Source organism: Salvelinus fontinalis, chromosome 30 (genome assembly GCF_029448725.1).
Source record: "Salvelinus fontinalis isolate EN_2023a chromosome 30, ASM2944872v1, whole genome shotgun sequence".
NCBI lineage: Eukaryota > Metazoa > Chordata > Actinopteri > Salmoniformes > Salmonidae > Salvelinus > Salvelinus fontinalis.
In genome coordinates, this window is record NC_074694.1 from 23737925 (window position 1) to 23758369 (window position 20445).

The window sequence follows — 20445 nt, forward strand, 5'->3', positions numbered from 1 at the left end:
CGCAGAATACTTTGTGGTGGGCGTGTTCCTTTCTTGTGACGCTAGACTAAGCTGAGAGTCCGCGCTCATTGGCTATTCAGGAGAGAGACGAAGGCGCTTAAATAGACAGCCTGCGTTGAAGGACTGAAACTTTATGAAACTAACATTTAGAAAATAAGTTGTTTATCTTCAAGGTGAATCCCAACCCCGATATATTTGAATTATTGTTTAATGTTTTGTATATTGTGAAATACATGCATTAGCCAATCAGACACCCTGCTGCTAGAAATATCTTTAGCTAGCTAGCTAGCTAGTTAGGTCATTAACCAGCGTTGGCTAGTTAGCTTAGAACAAGCTCAGCTAATGCTTGCTAGTTTTTAACGTTAGACTAAAACGCCATGCACGTGCTAGTGCCCACTACTAGTCAAATGTTTGTTGTAGCTGCTTTAATTTGAGATAATCATAGTCTTACTAGAGACCACCCCTCCTAGCCACCGTGCTTCTATGTCTGCGTTGCTTGCTGTTTGGGGTTTTCTGCTCAGTTTCTGTATAAGCACCTTGACGTCTGCTGATGCAAAAAGGGCTTTATAAATACATTTGATTGATTAATCCAATCCAGACCAGTAGCCAACTAGCTAGCTCGAATGTCAGCTAGTTATGTTGGGAGTTCATTTTGCACTTGCAAATAAAACACTGGATTCAACTAGTTAGCTAGTTTAATCAGGAGTCAGTCTTATTGTTGGGATGGAACAAAACATGTGTGCACACCCTGGGGTATGGCCTTGGGGAAACACGGGGCTACTTGTCAACTGTGTGTTTCAGGCACCATGCAGTCCAGGCGATGGTTTGGAGGGGCTGGGTTTAGCTTTGCGGATGACCCTGTCACAGAGACGTTGTCCCAGGCCATCCGAGGCACAGGAGAAGAGCTGGACCGAGAGCCAGATACTGGGGTGCTGTTTGGCAGCCTACGTGGCAGCGTGGTAGGCCTCCGGTATTATACTGGCGTGGTAAGTAGCTATCTACCAAAAGGTAAAGAAAAACTTGCTAAATCCATGAATCCTAAGTTGGTCCAGGAGTTTGTCCTGACCACTCCTGGCTTTAGGCTAACTAACGTCTTACTACTTTCACTTTAACTTATGCGGCACGAATAGGCCTTTAGAATGAATTATTATTATTATGTGTGTATAGGTGAACAAAGGGGAGATGGTGTCTCTGGTGCGTCAGCCTCAGAACCCGTACGACCGTAATGCGGTGATGGTAGCTAACGTCTATGGCAGTCAGGTGGGGCACATCAAACGAGAGCTAGCCGCGTTGTTGGCTAACATCATGGACAACAACTTGGCCAGGGTGGAAGGGTGAGTGAGTGTGTGTGAGAGCAGGGCTGACAGTGCTCATGGGTCCTGTCAAAGTTCATGTAGAGGTCCATGGATCAGTGTTTATAACTGATATGCAGCTCTGTGTGTACAAGCCAAGGTAATTAACTGTTTTGTGTGTGTTTAGGGTGGTCCCGTTCGGGGTGAAAAACCAGTTCACCATGTCTGTAGTTCTGTCATTCTGGGGGAGAGAGGAGAACAGAGATGCAGTGGTGAGGCAGATAACTTCACGCAGCTTCAAACTGCAGAGTGGGCCTACAGGTACACACACACACATGCTGACACAGGTACACTCATAGCCTCCTCCTGGGCAGTCTCTTGTCTCACTGTGTGTGTGTGTGTGTGTCTCATTTTGGGAAAGGATTCATGTGTGTAGATGGTTCTAGAGATCTGCCCAGGAAGACTGTCCTACTGACTGCAGAAGAGGTATTGTACTTCCAACCATCTGCTTCCCAAATACCACCCTCCCTACAGTATAAAGATGTACACCAAGATATTGAAAATTATGATTACCTACGTCTGGGTTGTCATATCACGCCGTTTCCTCCCCTCTCCTGCAGTTGAAGAATGCATTTGACAATTTATTTGAAAACCTGATGGAGGATAAGATTGGAGAGAGAGAGGCAGTGGAGGTGAGTGCATGTATACTTGTGTGTTTTTGAGAGAAGCGGGAGAGAGTGTGGAGAGTCAGGAATGGAGGGCCTCCTGAATGGCGCAGCGGTCTAAGGCACTGCATTGCAGTGTTGCGGCATCACTACAGCCTGGGCTTCAAGCCCAACTGGGCGTGACCGGGAGTCCCATAGGGCGGCGCACAATTGGCCCAGCGTCATCCGGGTTAGGGGAGGGTTTGGCTGGTGGGGGGCTTTACTTGGCTCATTCCGCTATACAGACTCTTTGTGGTGCGCCGGGCCCTGCAGGCTGTCTTCGGTCGTCAGTTGAACGGTGTTTCCTCCGACACATTGGTGCAGCTGGCTTCCGGGTTTGATCGGGCGGGTGTTAAGAAGCTCACTTTGGGGGCCTCCCAAGTGACGCAGTGGTCTAAGGCACTGCATCGCAGTGCTAGCTGTGCCACTAGAGAACCACTAGTTGCCACTAGTTGCAGCCGACCGCGACCGGGAGACCCATGGAGCGGCGCACTATTGGTCCAGCGTCGTCCGGGTTAGTTGAGGGTTTGGCCGGCAGGGATGTCCTTGTCCCATCGCGCTCTAGCAACTCCTGTGGTGGGCCGGGCGCATGCACGCTGACACGGTCGCCAGGTGTACTGTGTTTCCTCCGTCACATTGGTGTGGCTGGCTTCTGGGTTAAGCTGGCATTGTGTCAAGAAGCAGTGCTGCTTGGTTGGGTTGTGTTTCTGAGGACGCACGGCCGTCGACCTTCGCCTCTCCCGAGTCCGTACAGGAGTTGCAGCGATGAGACAAGACTGTAACTACCAATTGGAGACTACCAAGGGGTAAATAAAAATGGCAAAAATCATAATAAAAAGAAGCACGCTTTGGCGGGTCATTTTTCGGAGGATACGACTCGACCTTCACCTTTCTTGAGCCCGTTGGGCAGTTGGAGCGATGAGACTATCTTAATTGAATATCACGAAATTGGGGAGAAAAAGGGGTTAAATAAAATATATACAGTACCAGTCAAAATTAATTCCAGGGTTTTTCTTTATTTTTACTATTTTCTATATTGTAGAATAATAGTGAAGAAATCAAACCTATGAAATAACACGTATGGAATCATGTAGTAAACAAAAAAGTGTAAACAAGTAAAAATATATTTTATATTTGAAATTCTTCAAAGTAGCCACCCTTTGCCTTGATGACAGCTTTGCACACTCTTGGCATTCTCTCAACCAGCTTCATGAGGAATGCTTTTCCAACAGTCTTGAAGGAGCACTTGTTGGCTGCTTTTCCTTCACTCTGCGGTCCAACTCATCCCAAGCCATCTCAATTGGGTTGAGGTCGGGTGATTGTGGAGGCCAGGTCATCTGATGCAGCGCTGCAGAATGCTGTTTTAGCTATGCTGGTTAAGTGTGCCTTGTATTCTAAATGATTCACAGACAGTGTCACCAGCAAAGCACCCCCACACCATAACACCACCTCCTCCATGCTTCACGGTGGGAACCACACGTACGGAGATCATCCGTTCAACTACTCTGCATCTCACAAAGACACAGAGGTTGGAACCAAAAATCTAACATTTGGACAGATTTCCGTCTAATGTCCATAACTCATGTTTCTTGGCCCAAGCAAGTCTCTTCTAATTATTGGTGTCCTTTGGTAGTGGTTTCTTTGCAGCAATTCGACCATGATGGTCTGATTCGCGTAGTCTCCTCTGAATAGTTGATGTTGAGAATGATGCATCTGTTCCTTGAATTCTGTGAAGGATTTATTTGGGCTGCAATCTGAGATGCAGTTAACTCTAATGAACTTGTCCTCTGCAGCAGAGGTACTCTGGGTCCAGAGTTTAATCTTAGCGCTTGATGGCTTGCAATTGTACTTGAAGTCTTGAAATTCTTGAAATTTTCTGGATTGACTGACCTTCATGTGGCTATTTTAAGAATCTCAAATATAAAATATATTTAGATTTGTTTAACACTTTTTTGATTATTACATGATTCCATGTGTTATTTCATAGTTTTGATGTCTTCACTATTATTCTACAATGTAGAAAATAGTCAAAATAAAGAAAAACCCTGCAATGAGTAGGTGTGTTCAAACTTTTGACTGGTACTGTGTGTACACACCCACACACACACTACCGTTCAAACGTTTGGGGTTACCTAGAAATGTTCTTGATTTTGAAAGAAAAGCACATTTTCTTTGTCCATTAAAATAACATCAAATTGATCAGAAATACAGTATAGATATTGTTAATGTTTTAAAGTTGCTGATAATGGGCCTCTGTATGCATATGTAGATATTCCATAAAAAATCGGCCATTTCCAGCTGCAGTAGTCATTTACAACATTAACAATGTCTACACTGTCTTTCTGATCAATTTGATGTTATTAATGGACAAAACATTTGCTTTTCTTTCAAAAACAAGGATATTTCTAAGTGACCCCAAAATTTTGACCGCCAGTGTATATATATATATACACACACACACACACACACACACACACACACACACACACACACACACAGAGGAAGGATGGAGGAGGTTGAAATCATAATAGACTCATGGCTGTTTGTGTGTGTATCTGTCGATCTACAGGCAGTGTGTACTCCGCTGCTGCCCCACCAGAAGCAGGCTCTGAGCTGGATGTGTGTGTGTGAAAACAACACTGCGCTGCCCCACTTCTGGGAGGTTAAGGAGGGACTGTTCTATAACACACTCACACACTCCTCTGTTAGAGAGAGACCACAGAGGGTCCGGGGCGGCATACTGGCTGACGACATGGGACTGGTAAGACGAACACACACACTGATTACTGACCATGTACAGTACACAAACACACACACACACCCTTCACCATGTGTTGTGTTTTCAGGGGAAAACGTTGACCACCATCGCTCTGATCCTCTCCAACTTCCACCACGGGAAACCTCTGTGTGAACCGGTAAGTGTTATGATCTGAAGTGGGTTTCCTTCGTGGCTGCTGATTGGTGAAAAGATTAGGTGATAGATTTGTCACTATCATGTCTGTTCAGATCAGGGTTGGGGGGACGGGGTCAATTCCATTTTAATTTCTCTAGTCAATTCAAAAAGTAAACCCAATTTCAAGTTTTCTTTCATGAATTGACCCCAACACTGGTTCAGATCAGCTGTCGTAAAGTGAAAAGATGGCAGCCTTTGTGCGTGGATCTCTGAATGTCCTGTCAGTGAGCTGTGTCTCTATATGTCTCTGTAGGAGAAGTCTTCCCCTGAACCTAAGGCCTCTACCACCGCAAGGAAAAACCCTGAAGGTAAGTGTATGTGCTCAGACATTTCAGGTGCCTGCTCCTTCTCTCTCACTAATGTTGATTCCCTTTTCTCTCTGTCTCTTGTCTATCTCTCTCGCTCAGGGAAGAGTGGTGAGGGCATACAGGCAGAAGTGTCTCTGGCTCCCGCTGGTCACTCCCCTTGTATGCGGTAGGTTAGAGCCTTAGCATATAGCTCTCTGCTTGCATATGTTATCACCTCTGGTTTCTGTCAGGACAAATTGTGTGTGTGTTTCAGAGCCAATCAGGCTGAAACTCAGGTAATGTGTGTGGAGTCAGTGGACGTGGTGCAAGAGGATGTAGTGGAGGATGGAGACGAGGACTGGGTGTCTGAAAAGAAAGGTAGAAGTCCCTAATATACACACTACTACTGTTTGTGTGAGTACATGGAGACTCAGCTGAACTAATATATCTGTCCTTCACCACACAGCGAAGGGAAGGCCACAGGGAGGCAAAGCCAAGGCCACCACAACAAAGAAAGGTAAATCGGCTGTGCGTGTGATTTTGTCCCTCCTGATGCCATGTATATGTGGTGGTCTGTGCTGCAATAAAATCTGTCCTTTCAGCTGCTAAGACCAAAGGGAAAGCAGTCAGCACCTCAAGGAAAGGTAAGACAGCCATCTTTACAAGTACGGGCATTTAGGATTTGAAAAATAGTTTGCATGCAACACTAGGCTTTGCATGCAAAACTGGGTGTCACGTGTGTGTGTGTGTATGTGTAGGGGGTGCTGTGTTGGAGGACCTGGACTTTGCAGCAGCATTGAGTGGGTTAACACAGGGAGCTCCTCAGGAAAAGAGTGTCGGTGAGTTCAGTGGTCAATATATGGTGGATATATTATATTGCTCTGCCATGCATCATTGATATACTGATGATCTGTGATAACAAAGCTACACGCATCCCCACCAATTTGATGACTGCATTATTTGGTGTGTGTGAGTTAAGGTAAAAGTGTAGTTTCGCCGGTGGAAGCTGCCTCTTCCCAGAGCACAGACGACCCAGCAGCCAGAGCCACTCTCATCATCTGCCCCTTATCGGTACTCAGCAACTGGCTGGTGAGAACACACAAACTCTTTTGCACATTCGTGCACACACACAAACAGTCAGTCAGTCACACACAAACAGTCAGACACACACACAAACAAACAAACGGTCAGTCACTCTGACACACACACACCCACTAACATGTTAACTTGTGTTGTAGGACCAGTTGGATCAGCATGTGCGAGCGGACGTCAAGCTGAATGTGTATCTGTACTACGGCTCGGAACGCAACAGGGACACACACTTCCTGTCCTCGCAGCACGTGGTCCTCACCACCTACAACGTGCTTTCTGCTGACTACTCGGTGAGTGGAGGGTGGGTGTGTGTTATAGCTCTTGATTTGGGACTAGTAAACTGCAACGCTCTCTCTTTCACTTACTCTTCTCTGTCTCTGTCTCAGGGCATTGCTAGTCCCCTCCATACAGTGAGCTGGCTGAGAGTAGTCTTGGACGAGGGCCATATTATCAGAAACCCAAACGCCCAGCAGAGCAAGGCTGTACTCAAATTAAACACACAGAGACGCTGGATACTCACAGGTACTAGCCACACACACACACTGCTAGTGGATAATGTCAACTGCTGACGTAGAACATGTGAAGAGCTCAGTGTAATTTGTGTCCAGGCACTCCCATCCAGAACAACCTGAGGGATCTGTGGATGCTGGTGGCGTTTCTGCGTCTGAAGCCGTTCGACGTGAGAGAGTGGTGGAACAGAGTCATACAGAGACCTGTCACACAGGGGGACAAGACCGGCCTGCAGTCAGTACACGCGCGCGCACAAATAACAGCGAGAGAGTCATTTACCGTCATGCTAGCTTGACTGACTGGCTGGCTGACTCATGGTTTTTAGAGCCCTCCTGCTAAAGCGACAACTGATCTCGACTACAGCATCTCACATTTGTAACGATGTCTAGTGTTTATGTTTTCACTGGCTGCCAAAGCTGACAACTCAAATGTGTGTGTTTCACCCGGCGTGTGTGTGTGTAGGAATCTGCAGGCTCTGGTGAAGTGTGTCACGCTGCGTCGTACGAAGACCAGCCGGGTGTGTGGTCGGCCTCTGGTCTCTCTGCCGGAGAGGAGCGTCAGAATAGAGGAAGTGGAGCTGACACAGAAGGAGAGGGAGGAATACGAGCTGGCACGCACAGAGGGACGCACCACCATCAGCAGGTGTAGCTGTGTGTGTCTTTACCTGTGTGTGGCCGTGTGTGTCTTTACCTGTGTGTGGCCGTGTGGGTCTTTACCTGTGTGTGTCTTTACCTGTGTGTGGCCGTGTGTGTCTTTACCTGTGTGTGTCTTTACCTGTGTGTGGCCGTGTGTGTCTTTACTTGTGTGTGGCCGCGTGTGTCTTTACCTGTGTCTGTGTGTAGGTACGTTGCAGAGGGGACTGTCCTCAGGAACTACGCAGATGTTCTGGCTATCCTAGTCAGGCTGAGACAGTTCTGCTGCCACCCTGACCTACTGGGAAAGACCACTACACACACAGGTAACACACACATATATGGATAAAGCGTCTGTATACACATACATTTTGTAACTTTTGTAGCTGATTGTTTTGTTGGTATTTTAAATAAGCCACATACCATTCTAATGAACCCCCTCCCTGACACCCTCTCCCCCACCCCTCCCCCCTCGACAGGTGTGGTAGCTGTGACTCCTGCAGAGTTGAGAGAGCGTCTGATAATGAAGCTGAGGCTGGTGCTGGGCACTGGCTCTGATGAAGAGTGTGCTGTATGTCTGGACTCTGTTCGTCTGCCCGTCATCACACACTGTGCACACGTCTACTGCAGACCCTGCATCGCAGAGGTCATACGCAGTGAGCAGGTATTTAACTACATACACGCCATGTCTGTCTGTCTCTATCTATATATATATATATATATTGATGCAGGCCTTGCCCGGGGGCACTTATTGTGTGTGTAGGAGCAGGCGCGGTGCCCTCTGTGCAGAGGCCAGATCAAGGCCAGTGAACTAGTGGAGTTCCCACTGGAGGAAGAGGAGGAGGAGAGTAACCTCTTGGAGAACTGGAGGAGCAGCTCCAAGGTAAAATACACACACCTGGAGAACCACTTCTGGGGTATATTCATTTGTGCAAACTAGCAAAACATTTATTGGAAATGTTCAGCTAGTCCCTCCCTGTTTGGGCCCGTTTGATTCCTAGTGAACACCACCCTGTTGTAGAAAGTTGTTGTGTGTACATACATACATACATACATACATACATACATACATACATACATACATGCATGCATACAGTGAGGGGGGGAAAGTATTTGATTCCCTGTTGATTTTGTACGTTTGCCCACTGACAAAGAAATGATCAGTCTATAATTTTAATGGTTGGTTTATTTGAACAGTGAGAGAATAACATCAAAAAAATCCAGAAAAACGCATGTCAAAAATGTTATAAATTGATTTGCATTTTAATGCATTTTTTGCTTACTACATCATTCCATATGTGTTATTTCATAGTTTTGATGTCTTCACTATTATTCTACAATGTAGAAAATAGTAAAAATGAAGACAATCCCTTGAATGAGTAGGTGTTGTAAAACTTTTGACCGGTTTTGTGTGTGTGTGTACGCACACATACACAGTGGCAAGAAAAAGTATGTGAACCCTTTGGAATTACCTGGACTTCTGCATAAATTGGTCAAAAAATTGGATCTGATCTTTATCTAAGTCACAACAATAGACAAACAGTCTGCTTAAACTGATAACACACAAACAATTGTACATTTTCATGTCTTTATTGAACACACCGGTTAAACATTCACAGTGCAGGGTGGATAAAGTATGTGATCCCTTGGTCTTAATAATGAACTCAACCAAACGTTTTCTGTAGTTGTGGATCACAGCTGCACAACGGTCAGGAGGAATTTTGGACCATTCCTCTTTACAAAACTGTTTCAGTTCAGCAATATTGTTGGGATCTGATATGAACTGCTCTCTTGAGGTCATGCCACAGCATCTCAATCGGGTTGAGGTCAGGACTCTGACTGGGCCACTCCAGAAGACTTATTTTCTTCTGTTGAAGCCATTCTGTTGTTGATTTACTTCTGTGTTTTGGGTCGTTGTCCTGTTGCATCACCCAACTTCTGTTGAGCTTCAATTTGCAGACAGATAGCCTAAAATTCTCCTGCAAAATGTTTTGATAAACTTGGGAATTCATTTTTCCATCAATGATAGCAAGCTGTCCAGGCCCTGAGGCTTCAAAGCAGCTCCAAACCATGATGCTCCCTCCACTATACTTTACAATTGGGATGAGGTTTTGATGTTGGTGTGCTGTCTTTTTTTCTCTTCACACATAGTGTTGCTAGTTCCTTCCAAACAACTCAACTTTAGTTTCATCTGTCCACAAAATATTTTTCCAATAGCGCTGTAGAACATCCAGATGCTCTTTTGAGAACTTCAGACGTGCAGCAATTTTATAATTTTTTTGGACAGCAGTGGCTTCTCTTGTGGTGTCCCCCCATGAACACCATTCTTGTTTAGTGTTGTACGTATCGTAGACTCGGCAACAGAGATGCTAGCATTTTCCAGAGACTTCTGTAAGTCTTTAGCTGACAGTAGGATTCTTCTTAACCTCATTGAGCATTCTGCGCTGTGCTCGTGCAGTCATCTTTGCAGGAACGGCCACTCCTAGGGAGAGTAGCAACAGTGCTGAACTTTCTCAATTTTTAGACTATTTGTCTTACCGTGAACTGATGAACATCAAGGCTTTTAGAGATACTTTTGTAACTCTTTCCAGCTTTATGCAAGTCAACCATTCTTAATCTTAGGTCTTCTGAGATCTCTTTTGTTCGAGGGATGGTTCACATCAGGCGATGCTTCTTGTGAATATCAAATTCAAATTTTGTGAGATTTTATAGGGCAGGGCAGCTCTCACCAACGTCTCCAATCTCGTCTCAATGATTGTACACCAGGTTAGCTGACTCCTGACTCCAATTAGCTTTCGGAGAAGTCATTAGCCTAGGGGTTCACATACTTTTTCCAGCCTACACTGTGAATGTTTAAATGATGTATTCAATATAGACAAGAAAAATACATTTTGTGTGTCATTAGTTTAAGCACACTGTTTGTCTGTTGTGACTTATGAAGATCAGATCTAATTTTATTTATTTATGCAGAAATCCAGAATTTCAAAGGGTTCACAAACACACACACACACATATATAGTCTGTATAATTGATTTATTACTGTATGTTCATAGAATCCGTACTCCTGGCAAATGGTTTTCATGTGCTATAAGATGTGATGGCTTCTAGCTACTGTAAGACACCCCCTGATCAACTAACGGTGTGTGTAGGTGGAGGCTCTAATGTCTAGCCTGCTCAGACTGCGCAGTGAGGACGACAGCATCAGGAGTCTGGTTGTCTCTCAGTTCACACGCTTCCTCACTATTCTGGAGATTCCACTCAGGTAACATGTACACACATACACACATACATACATACATACATACATACATACATACATACATACATACATACATACACACACACAGAACACTTAAAAATATATTTTACCCCGGATCACTCTCTCACGCTCTGCCTCTAGGGAGGAGGGTTTCAAGTTTGTACGTCTGGACGGCACTATGAGCCAGAAAAGGCGGGCTCAGGTCATTCAGGAGTTCCAGAGCGACGCCCCTGGCAGCCCATTGATCATGCTGCTGTCACTCAAAGCCGGAGGGGTGGGGATAAACCTCAGCGCTGCATCCCGCGTCTTCCTCATGGACCCAGTAAGCGTGTCAACTGTTCAGCAATCTACACTTTCCTCACACACAGACATACATGTACACACTCTGACTTTTGTGTGTGTCCACAGGCATGGAACCCAGCAGCAGAGGACCAGTGTGTGGACCGGTGTCACCGCCTTGGCCAGAAGAGAGATGTTGTCATCACTAAGGTCAGAGATTACATGGCTGCGGGTTGTGGGTAATGTAGTCACTACAGTGTGTAGTTTTATAATGGACAGAAGCGGTGTATGTGTGTACATACAAATATTTATTGTGTGTGTAGTTCATAGTGAAGGGCTCCGTGGAGGAGAACATGGTGAAGATTCAGAGGCAGAAGCAGGATCTGGTGGAGAAGGCTTTTGGCACCAAGAACCCCAGTGAGAGGAAGACATCGCGTGTTGATGAAATCCTAGCCCTGATGGAGCTGTAGATGCCAGCACTAAAAACAGCAATTATTTTGAACAGAGCCCTATCTGGCAGGCCAACTTTGTTATCCTTTAAGTTTAGAGGTAATGTTCTCCCAGCTGTGCGACCAAACACACACACACTGCCCATTGTTGAGATCAGTACTGCATATGTGGGAATAAAGTTTCTGTGACAAACCATACATTGGTCTTTTTAATTGGTTTTTGGTCCTAAATTCCCCACAAAGGGAAATTCATAGCTCGGGGTTCAAACCTCTGTAACATCCTCTAGGAGTCTAGGGAATAGGTGAGACATGAGTTTACTGTAGACTTGACTAACTTGCTTTACTTTACAGAGGGAAATATTATGAGGATAAAAGGATGTGAATCAGAGGTGTAATTCCTAATAAAACAGATTGGAAATAATCTTGATACCAGTCTGTTTGCGTTGCTTTTTTGTCCAACTGCCATGTAGTTATACCAAATCAGCAGAATGCACACTGGCATGCAGGCTAGATGGTATTTAACACTAATAGCCTATGTTTGTGTCTCGAATGGGACCCTATTCCCAATATAGTGCACTACTTTTGACCAGGGCCCATAGTTGATGCATAATTTTGAGGGAATTTCTCTAGGCTGTTCGCATATAACCAGAGAATGTTCAGCACTAGTTCTTAACAGAAGTAATGGTCACAGACTAAATGGAAACAATTTTTTATTTATGAGACGATAGGACTAAACTGAGTCACTACCATTTGCCATACTGTAGCACTCTTTCCTGTCCCCCAGTCTCACCATTCTCTGTGTTCCAATACACAGTTGGTAGAACAGGAAATGATACAGAGGCAGTCAGGCAAGTTAAAACCTGTGTGCGCACATAGGGCAGTGGTAGACTTCTGGGATTTACAACTGACACCACAGGACCTCTGAACACAGGACTCTTGGACAAGTGAACTAATTTGATGGAAACTAGATGGTGAAAGAGATATTCCAGGTTTAATATGATGGGTATTAATGCAAATGGAAGTTATTAAACTCCCTCTGACATCTGGGAGCCTCTGAACATTCAGAGAGAAGAGGACAAAATTGGTACAAGCCTTCTTGCACCTCCGGGTAGGCACATTTATTGTATCGTCAAGCCTTGAGTTACATTGGTTTTATTGTAAGAGTTTCGTGTAATGTTAGTGTGCATTGTTGTGACATGGGATTCCCTTTGAATGACACTTTGTCTATTCCGCTGTTAGTGGGGATTAAATCATAATGTGTTTAACTTGTTCTGCATAACATCTCTGACTCATAATGTAGGGGTGGTTTTTACCCTTGGCTTTATCAAGATCCAAACTTTATTTCAACACCATATCAAGCAAGTTACTCTAACTCAAAGAAGATATTTAACATTTTCACTAGAACATTAGATCCAGGTACAATATCCAATGTCAACAAAATACAATTGTTAAGATGACAGATCAGATGGCTCACTCACTTTGAATGGGTAAGAATAGAGAGGGAATCAACTTAGACCAATTTGACTTCTGACCAGTAATTGGTCCTGGTTGTCAATGCTTTCACAATACTAAAATTAGAGGGAGGAACTGAGTCCTGTGTTTTCTGCAGTTCTCCATTGGCCTCTGGAGGCCTTATATAGGAAACTGAGATTGCAGATTGACTATGGGGTGATCTGAGAATCGTCACCCCAGGGTGGCGCAGGGCTACAGGCTTCCTGTTCTGTGGGCTCTGCGTGTGTGTGTGTCCGTGTTGTGTGTCATTAGTGCTCTAAATTTGGGGTTAGGGCGTACTGCGCTGACTGCTGTCAGCAACTTCCTGTAGCAGTATTTTCATGCACAGCGATGGGAACCAACATTTAATGGTGTCTGCCTGCCCATTTTCAAGTTAAAGTCATAGAACAAAAACGACCATACTGGTCAGTCTGCATTCTTTATGATAATAATCTGTAAGGCAGATGTGCATCATGTTGCTAGAGGACAAAGATGGACTTTAGTAACTGAGTACTTCCACAACAGAGATCCTATTAAATTAGTTCTAATATGTAATTCTGTGAATCCCACAATGTTGAGGTTCCCTAACGCCTATTACTGTATGGCCAGTGTAGCAGAGTCCTGTCTCAGTTTACTGGATCAGAATTTTTTATGTTTTAAATGCAAATAAAGTGTATGTCCCAAATGCCACTCTACCTATGGACCCTGGCAAAAAGTAGGGTGCCATTTGAGATGCACAAAGTCAGATACAGCAGTTTTAAATGTACCCTATCGACTGTTTCCAGCTCCAAGATGACCTCTTCTGAAATGTGACTGTCTGCATCTCAATACAGAGGCCCCAGCCAGGGGAGCGGCTGACTGTATAGGCCTACCTACAGTAACATGGAGATGGTGCAGGTGGAGTTTGAGTATGAGTACACAGCCAGGGATGGGGCTCTGGTCTCCATCAAGCCCAACGACATGTAATTGAATTGAAAATATTTATTGTCCATAAAATATTTCACAAAATGGAAATTAGTCATCAGCTCATGGTAAAATGAGTACAATTACAAACAAACAGATCAGACAACATGATAAATATTATAGACGTACTGTGTGTTTTGCACAGCCCAAACATATTGTTTACATTGCCTTTTTGGGCCTGTAATGTTCACAGGTACATCCTGGTCTCCAGGACCAACGAGCACTGGTGGCACGTCCGGAAGGACCAGGGCACCAAGCCCTTCTACATCCCTGCAAAGTATGTGAGGGAGCTCTCTGTGGAGACCCAGGGCCAACTGGACCTCACCGATCCTAGGACTCGGAGTCACACATCCCCGCAGGCAACGACTGACAGAGAGCCACCGAAGATGTCTAACAAAGGTCAAAGACCAGGCGCTGTGATGAGGGTCCACGTGTCCACGGATCACTCTGCGATATCACTTTCCACTCACAGGAAGTCCATGTTCAGGGTTTCACAAGACATCGATGATATCGAGCGGTATGAGCACGTGAAGACAATGGTGGGACTGCAGACCTCCAACAACGAGACTAGAGATAACCCGCCATGTGATCTGAAGAGGCATAGTTTAGTTCCAGGTGTCTCATTCAACTCAGCATCAGGCACTCCAGGTCTTGGCGATTTGCTGCAGCACCCTTCCCTAAAGCTCCTTGTCCCGCCCGAGCCCACAAGTGGGCTTCCTCAGTTGCAGTCAGGCCATTCTCCATTTATCAAGGATCCAGTTGAACAGCAGAACTCAGACGGCTGGATGATGAAAACACTGGCAGGGGATCCTAGTGGGCAATCTAATTTATATCAGGACTCTGATATTTATGAGACTATATCAGATATACCACTCTCAGAGTTGACAGACATAGTGGGAACAGAACCGGCTGGATCTCTGGGTGCAACTAAAACACCAGCAGAACAGCAAAGCCTGGATCAAACTTGTGGTCCGATTGATGTTACAGCCCCTTCTCTTTCGGATCAGGTAAGATTGAGAGTCAGTGATTGATTTTCCTACATTCATTTTACATTTCCACAAACTTCAAAGTGTTTCCTTTCAAATGGTATCAAGAAATGCATATCCTTACAAAATTGAAAAAAAGTGTCAGATCCTTAAGAGTTTGTTAAGTAATGATGGACTGTTGTTTCTCTTTGCTTATTTGAGCTGTTCTTGCCATAATATGGACTTGGTCTTTTACCAAATAGGGCTATCTTTTGTATACCAACCCTGCCTTGTCACAACACAACCGATTGGCTCAAATGCATTAAGAAGGGAAAAAATTCCACAAATTAACTTTTCACAAGGCACACCTGTTAATTGAAACGCATTCTAGGTGACTACCTCATGAAGCCGGTTGAGAGAATGCCAACAGTGTGCAAAGCTATCAAGGCAAAGGGTGGCTACTTTGAAGAATCTCACCTATAAGATATATTTAGATTTGTTTAAAACTTTTTTGCTTACTACATGATTCCATATGTGTTATTTCATAGTTGAATGAGTAGGTGTGTCCAAACTTTTGACTGGCACTGTACGTAGATAGGGGTAAAGTGACTATGCATAGATAATAAACAGCAAGTAGCAGCAGCGTAAAAAGGGGGTCAATGCAAATAGTCCACGTAGCCATTTGATTAACTGTTCAGCAGTCGTATGGCTTGAGGGTAGAAGCTGTTAAGGAGCCTTTTGAACATAGATTCGGCTCTCCGGTAGCGCTTGCCATGTGGTAGCAGAGAGAACAGTCTATGACTTGGGTGGCTGGAGTCTTTGACCATTTTTAGGGCCTTCCTCTGACACCGTCTGGTATAGAGGTCCTGGATGGCAGGAAGCTTGTCCCAAGTGATGTACTGGGCCGTACGCACTACCCTCTGTAGCGCCCTGCGGTTAGATGCCGAGCAGTTTCCAGGCGATGGTGTAACCAGTCAGGATGCTCTTGATGGTTCAGCTGTAGAAGTTTTTGAGGATCTGAGGACCCATGACAAAGCTTTTCAGTCTCCTGAGGGGAAATAGCCTTTGTCGTGCCCTCTTCACGACTGTCTTGGTGTGTTTGGATCATGATATTTGGTTGGTGATGTGGACACCAAGGTATTTGAAGCTCTCGACCCACTCCACTACAGCCCCCGTCAATGGGATCTGAATACAGATATGAATCGGTTGGTCACAGATTCCTTAAAAAAAGGTTGGGCCGTGGATCAGAAAACCAGTCAGTATCTGGTGTGACCACCATTTGCCTCATGCAGCGTGACACATCTCCTTCTCATAATGTTTATCAGGCTGTTGATTGTGGCCTATGGAATGTTGTCCCACTCAGTCTTCAATGGCTGTGCGAAGTTTCTGGCTATTGGTGGGAACTGGAATACGCTGTCGTACACGTGGATCCAGAGCATCCCAAACATGCTCAATGAGTGACGTTTTCTGAGTATGCAGGCCATGGAAGAATTTGAATATTTTCAGCTTCCAGAAATTGTGCACAGATCCTTACGACATGGCCGTGCATTATCATGATAAAGGTGGACAAATGACACGACAATGGGCCTCAGGATCTCGTCACTGTATCTCTGCACAGTCAAATTGACATTAATAAAATGCAATTGTGTTCCTTGTCTCTGGCTTATGCCTGCCCATATCATAATGTCACTGCCACCATGGGGCACTCTGTTCACAACATTGACAGAAAACCGCTCGCCCACACAGTCATACATTTGGTTTGCTTTTGTGTGGCCGGTTGGACGTACTACCAATTTCTGTAAAATGACGGCTTGTGGTAGAGACATAAACATTAAAGATGGCAACAGCTCTGGTGGACATTCCTGCAGTCAGCATGCCAATTGCACACTCCCTCACAACTTGAGACATATGTGGCATTGTGTTGTGTGACAAAACTGCACATTTTAGTGGCCTTTATTTGCCCCCAGCACAAGGTGCACCTGTGTAATGATCATGCTGTTTAATCAGCTTCTTGATATGCCACACCTGTCAGGTGGATGGATTATCTTGGCAGAAGAGAAATGCTCAATAACAGGGATGTAAACAAATTTGTGCACAAAATTTGAGAAATATGCTTTTTGTGCGAATGGAACATTTTTGGAATATTTTATTTCAGCTCATAGAACATGGGCCCAACACTTTACATGTTGCGTTTAGATTTTTGTTCAGTGTACATGCAGTCCAGAAAACTGGAAAGTCAGGAAACATTTCCACATAATCAAAGTCTCTGGGGCCTACTGTCTAACTGTTTATTGGGCTTGCATCTGTCCTATGTCCCATTGTTCAGCAGCCCAATGGCTGATTGAGTGAAACATGCCGTGCTCCTATTCTTACTAAGCAATGGTGGGACCCTTAATCTCCTTCCGGAGGGCAGCAGTTCAAAACATAGGGCAAGATTGTGTGTGGGGTCCTCTATGATGCGTTTGGCCTTGTTTATCATAGAGGCCCTGAAGCCCCCTGCACTGCAGCTCACAGAGCTTGGACCCCAGATTCGCAGTCCGCCTAAGGATACCCTTATTATAAACTGACAGGCCACCGTACCAGGCCAGGAAACAGAAAGTTTATATGGCAGGTGTAATAGTTGGAGAGTATCCGGGTGTTAACATTCGGTTGTCTCAGTCTGCGCAGGAGGTACAGTTGTTGTTGGTATTTTTTATTGATATTCTTAGTGTTGGCATTAAAAGAGTTATGTGCTGTCCATGATGGTTCCCATGTACTTAACTCCCCACACTCGCTTCACCACCCAGTACTAGGTGGCTCACTGGGTCTGCCTCCGGAAGTCAATGAGCAGTTCTTTTGTTTGTTGATGTTGAGTGTGAGGTAGTTTTGCACCAGTCATGAACCCTTCATTTTAGTTACCCTGTTGTATTTATTTTAAGAAAAGGACTGGTCTGATTCGTTCCATGATTCATAGAGGAATTATTACTGTACTCAATGTTTGTATCCCAAATGGAACCTGGTCAAAAGTAGTGCCCTATATAGGGGAATAGGGTGCAAATTGGGAATCAAACAATGATTCACAGTCACAGATGAGAACTAGGTGTATTGCTTGTGTCAGATTTCCCAAAAGTTAATGTGGTCAACAGGACTCAGCTAATGAATCACAAACTATCACATTCAGAGAAATACTGTATTACCTTCTGGGATCCATAAACATGAGTCAAAATATGTTTTCAGTAAGTAAGGCTTGTGATCTGCATTAAAGATGCATGGGGATATTGTTGTTAACAGAATGCAATGTGTTTGGTTGAAGGTTGTGCTGTTAACTTGGTTTATCCATAAGAAATATATCCATAAAACATGCATGAGATGATAAAATCCCTGCTAATGTATGGAAAGATTCCCAAAATAGCATCCCAACATAGCATGGCATATCTTGGCTGTAGTAGACTCAATTTATTATTCTATGCCAGCTCATCTACATATGAATACACACACACCCTTTTGTGTGCCAGTCCAACGGGGTAAGGGGGTGCCCCTAGAATGCAACTGTAGTGTCCAGACCAGCTGATTCAAGTGTTCTATCTGGTCAGGTTGGTGCAACTGTCTGGAATACGTTAAGCGGGACCAAATCACCGTTAGGTGCGTATGGACCTATGCAATTTGATTGGAACAATTATAAGTATCTGTCAGATTTCACAAAAGTGGAATCGTCTTTCTATCTCGTATTACTTTTTCTTTTTATTAACGTGAATGTGGGTCGGGTTTAGGGGAGAGTTGTTGGGGCAACCACAGAACAGGTTAGAAACTGGTTAATTCTGCTGGTTCGAATCGATAGGCTACATACGTAATGTAACCAGAAATGAAAGAGTTAATCCGAAATGTAGGCTACCAACAAACCAACCACTTCCAAACTGCTGGTTGTAGTTGCTTCCAGTTGCTGCATGTTGCCAGAGCACCGGTTACGTTGACGACAATTATCCAACCTAAAAAAAATATAGACATTTAGCGAATGGAAATTACATTGAATAAAGTTGGTTGGCTTGACAGGCGTAACATCGTTTTTCGGAGAAACCTTTCACTTTCCACGAGTCCGATGTCATATTTGGTTCACCTGTTCCGAGGTAAAGTGACGTAGGCCGCTTCTAGTATCAGGATGTACAGTCAGGCATGGAACAATTTGTATCCATCTGGGTGTAGCCTATAAATTAGCTACATTTTTTCTGCTCCACTCACGATTTTAAAGTTATTACATTGTTGCACGTGGCAATGTGAAAACATTATGATTGCTGACTAAACTAGTATAGTAGGCCTAAATTGCTATAATAGAACTTGATCTAGTTTACAAACTGAAACGTGTAAATGTAGAAAGACTATTTAAAAAGCTTAGATAAAGCCACCGCAGATACTGGTTTATTTTCTAAAATCTGTTTTACCATAGTAAACTAGCCCTAAATTACAGAAAGGAAAGGCAGAGAGCAGGTTTGTGGCTCTCAACAATAATCGTCAGTGGAATGAATGACACCCTCACTTCCCCTGTCTGTCGGAACAATGAAGGAAGCATCCCAAATGGCACTCTAAACCCTGTGTAGTGCACTACTTTTGACCAGGACCCATAGTGCTCAGCAATGAAATGTATAGGGAATATGGTGCCATTTAGGACTCAGAGGTTGCAACTCATGTGGACGTGCCAGGACCCCTCAAGTGGAGCCCCACTTCCCCACAATGGAGGTCCGTCTCCATGGTAATGTGTGGGGGTTTAGAGTTTAACTCAGAAGAAGCAGCTAGCTAGGGCTTAGGTTAGGTGGCATTGACAACCATGCCATGCAGTGTGTGTATAGGCTATGCACAATGTGCACACTGGTAATCAAACTCACATTTAGGTAATTGTCAAGTCTTTACTCATTCTATCAGTACATGACATGTACTGTAGGCTAGTTCCATTGCTTCCTGATTTGAAGCGCTCTAGGTAAAGGTAATGAACCAAAATATAAACGCAGCATGCAACAATTTCACATTTTACTGAGTTACAGTTCATATAAGGAAATCAGTGAATTGAAATAAATTCATTAGACCCTAATCAATAGATTTAACATACAGATATGCTTCTGTTGGCCTAATCACATTTATTTATAAAGCCCTTTTTACATAAGCAGATGTCACATAGTGCTTATACAGAAACCCAGCCTAAAACCCCAAACAGCAAGCAATGCAGATGTAGAAGCACGGTGGCTAAGAAAAACTCCCTAGAAAGGCAGGGACCTAGGAAAAAACCTAGAGAGGAACCAGGCTATGAAGGGTTGCCAGTCCTTTTCTGGCTGTGCCCGATGGAGATTATAAGAGTACATGGCCATTAAGGCCAGATTGTTCTTCAAGGTGTTCAAATGTTCATAGATGACTAGCAGTGTCACAGACACCTTTGAGAAAAAGAAAAAAAGGTAGGGGCGTGGATCATTAAACCAATCTGTATCTGGTGTGATCACCATTTGCCTCATGCAGTGTGAAACCTCTCCTTTGCATAGAGTTGATCAGGCTGTTGATTGTGGAGTGTTGTCCCACTCTTCTTCAATTTCTGTGCGAAGTTGCTGGA

General features: G+C 44.3%; 2 protein-coding genes across 3 annotated transcripts in view; both read left to right on the forward strand.

The window, feature by feature from the left end:
* The first annotated feature begins 64 nt into the window (after positions 1–64).
* On the forward strand, positions 65–11655 carry hltf (helicase-like transcription factor). The gene is made up of 26 exons (XM_055890099.1): positions 65–173; positions 802–986; positions 1168–1334; positions 1480–1613; positions 1714–1778; positions 1913–1984; positions 4566–4757; positions 4843–4911; positions 5203–5257; positions 5357–5423; positions 5511–5614; positions 5703–5753; positions 5839–5880; positions 5995–6075; positions 6216–6325; positions 6475–6618; positions 6715–6850; positions 6937–7072; positions 7301–7480; positions 7681–7796; positions 7950–8134; positions 8234–8353; positions 10620–10732; positions 10871–11051; positions 11138–11218; positions 11332–11655. The coding sequence occupies exons 2-26, from the start codon at positions 807–809 to the stop codon at positions 11476–11478; spliced, it is 2928 nt and encodes a 975-aa protein (XP_055746074.1). The 5' UTR covers positions 65–173; positions 802–806; the 3' UTR covers positions 11479–11655.
* A 363-nt stretch (positions 11656–12018) lies between these two features.
* The window catches only part of LOC129828849 (rho GTPase-activating protein 27-like), a 31194-nt gene continuing 22767 nt past the window's right edge, over positions 12019–20445 (forward strand). Inside the window, exons 1-3 of one of the 2 annotated variants that reach the window (XM_055890098.1) lie at positions 12019–12565; positions 13734–13910; positions 14105–14918. In XM_055890098.1, the coding sequence (XP_055746073.1) occupies positions 13831–13910; positions 14105–14918 (894 nt within the window). In that variant the 5' untranslated portion in view covers positions 12019–12565; positions 13734–13830. The remainder of the gene's footprint in view (positions 12566–13733; positions 13911–14104; positions 14919–20445) is intronic. The other variant, XM_055890097.1, reaches the window with a different exon arrangement.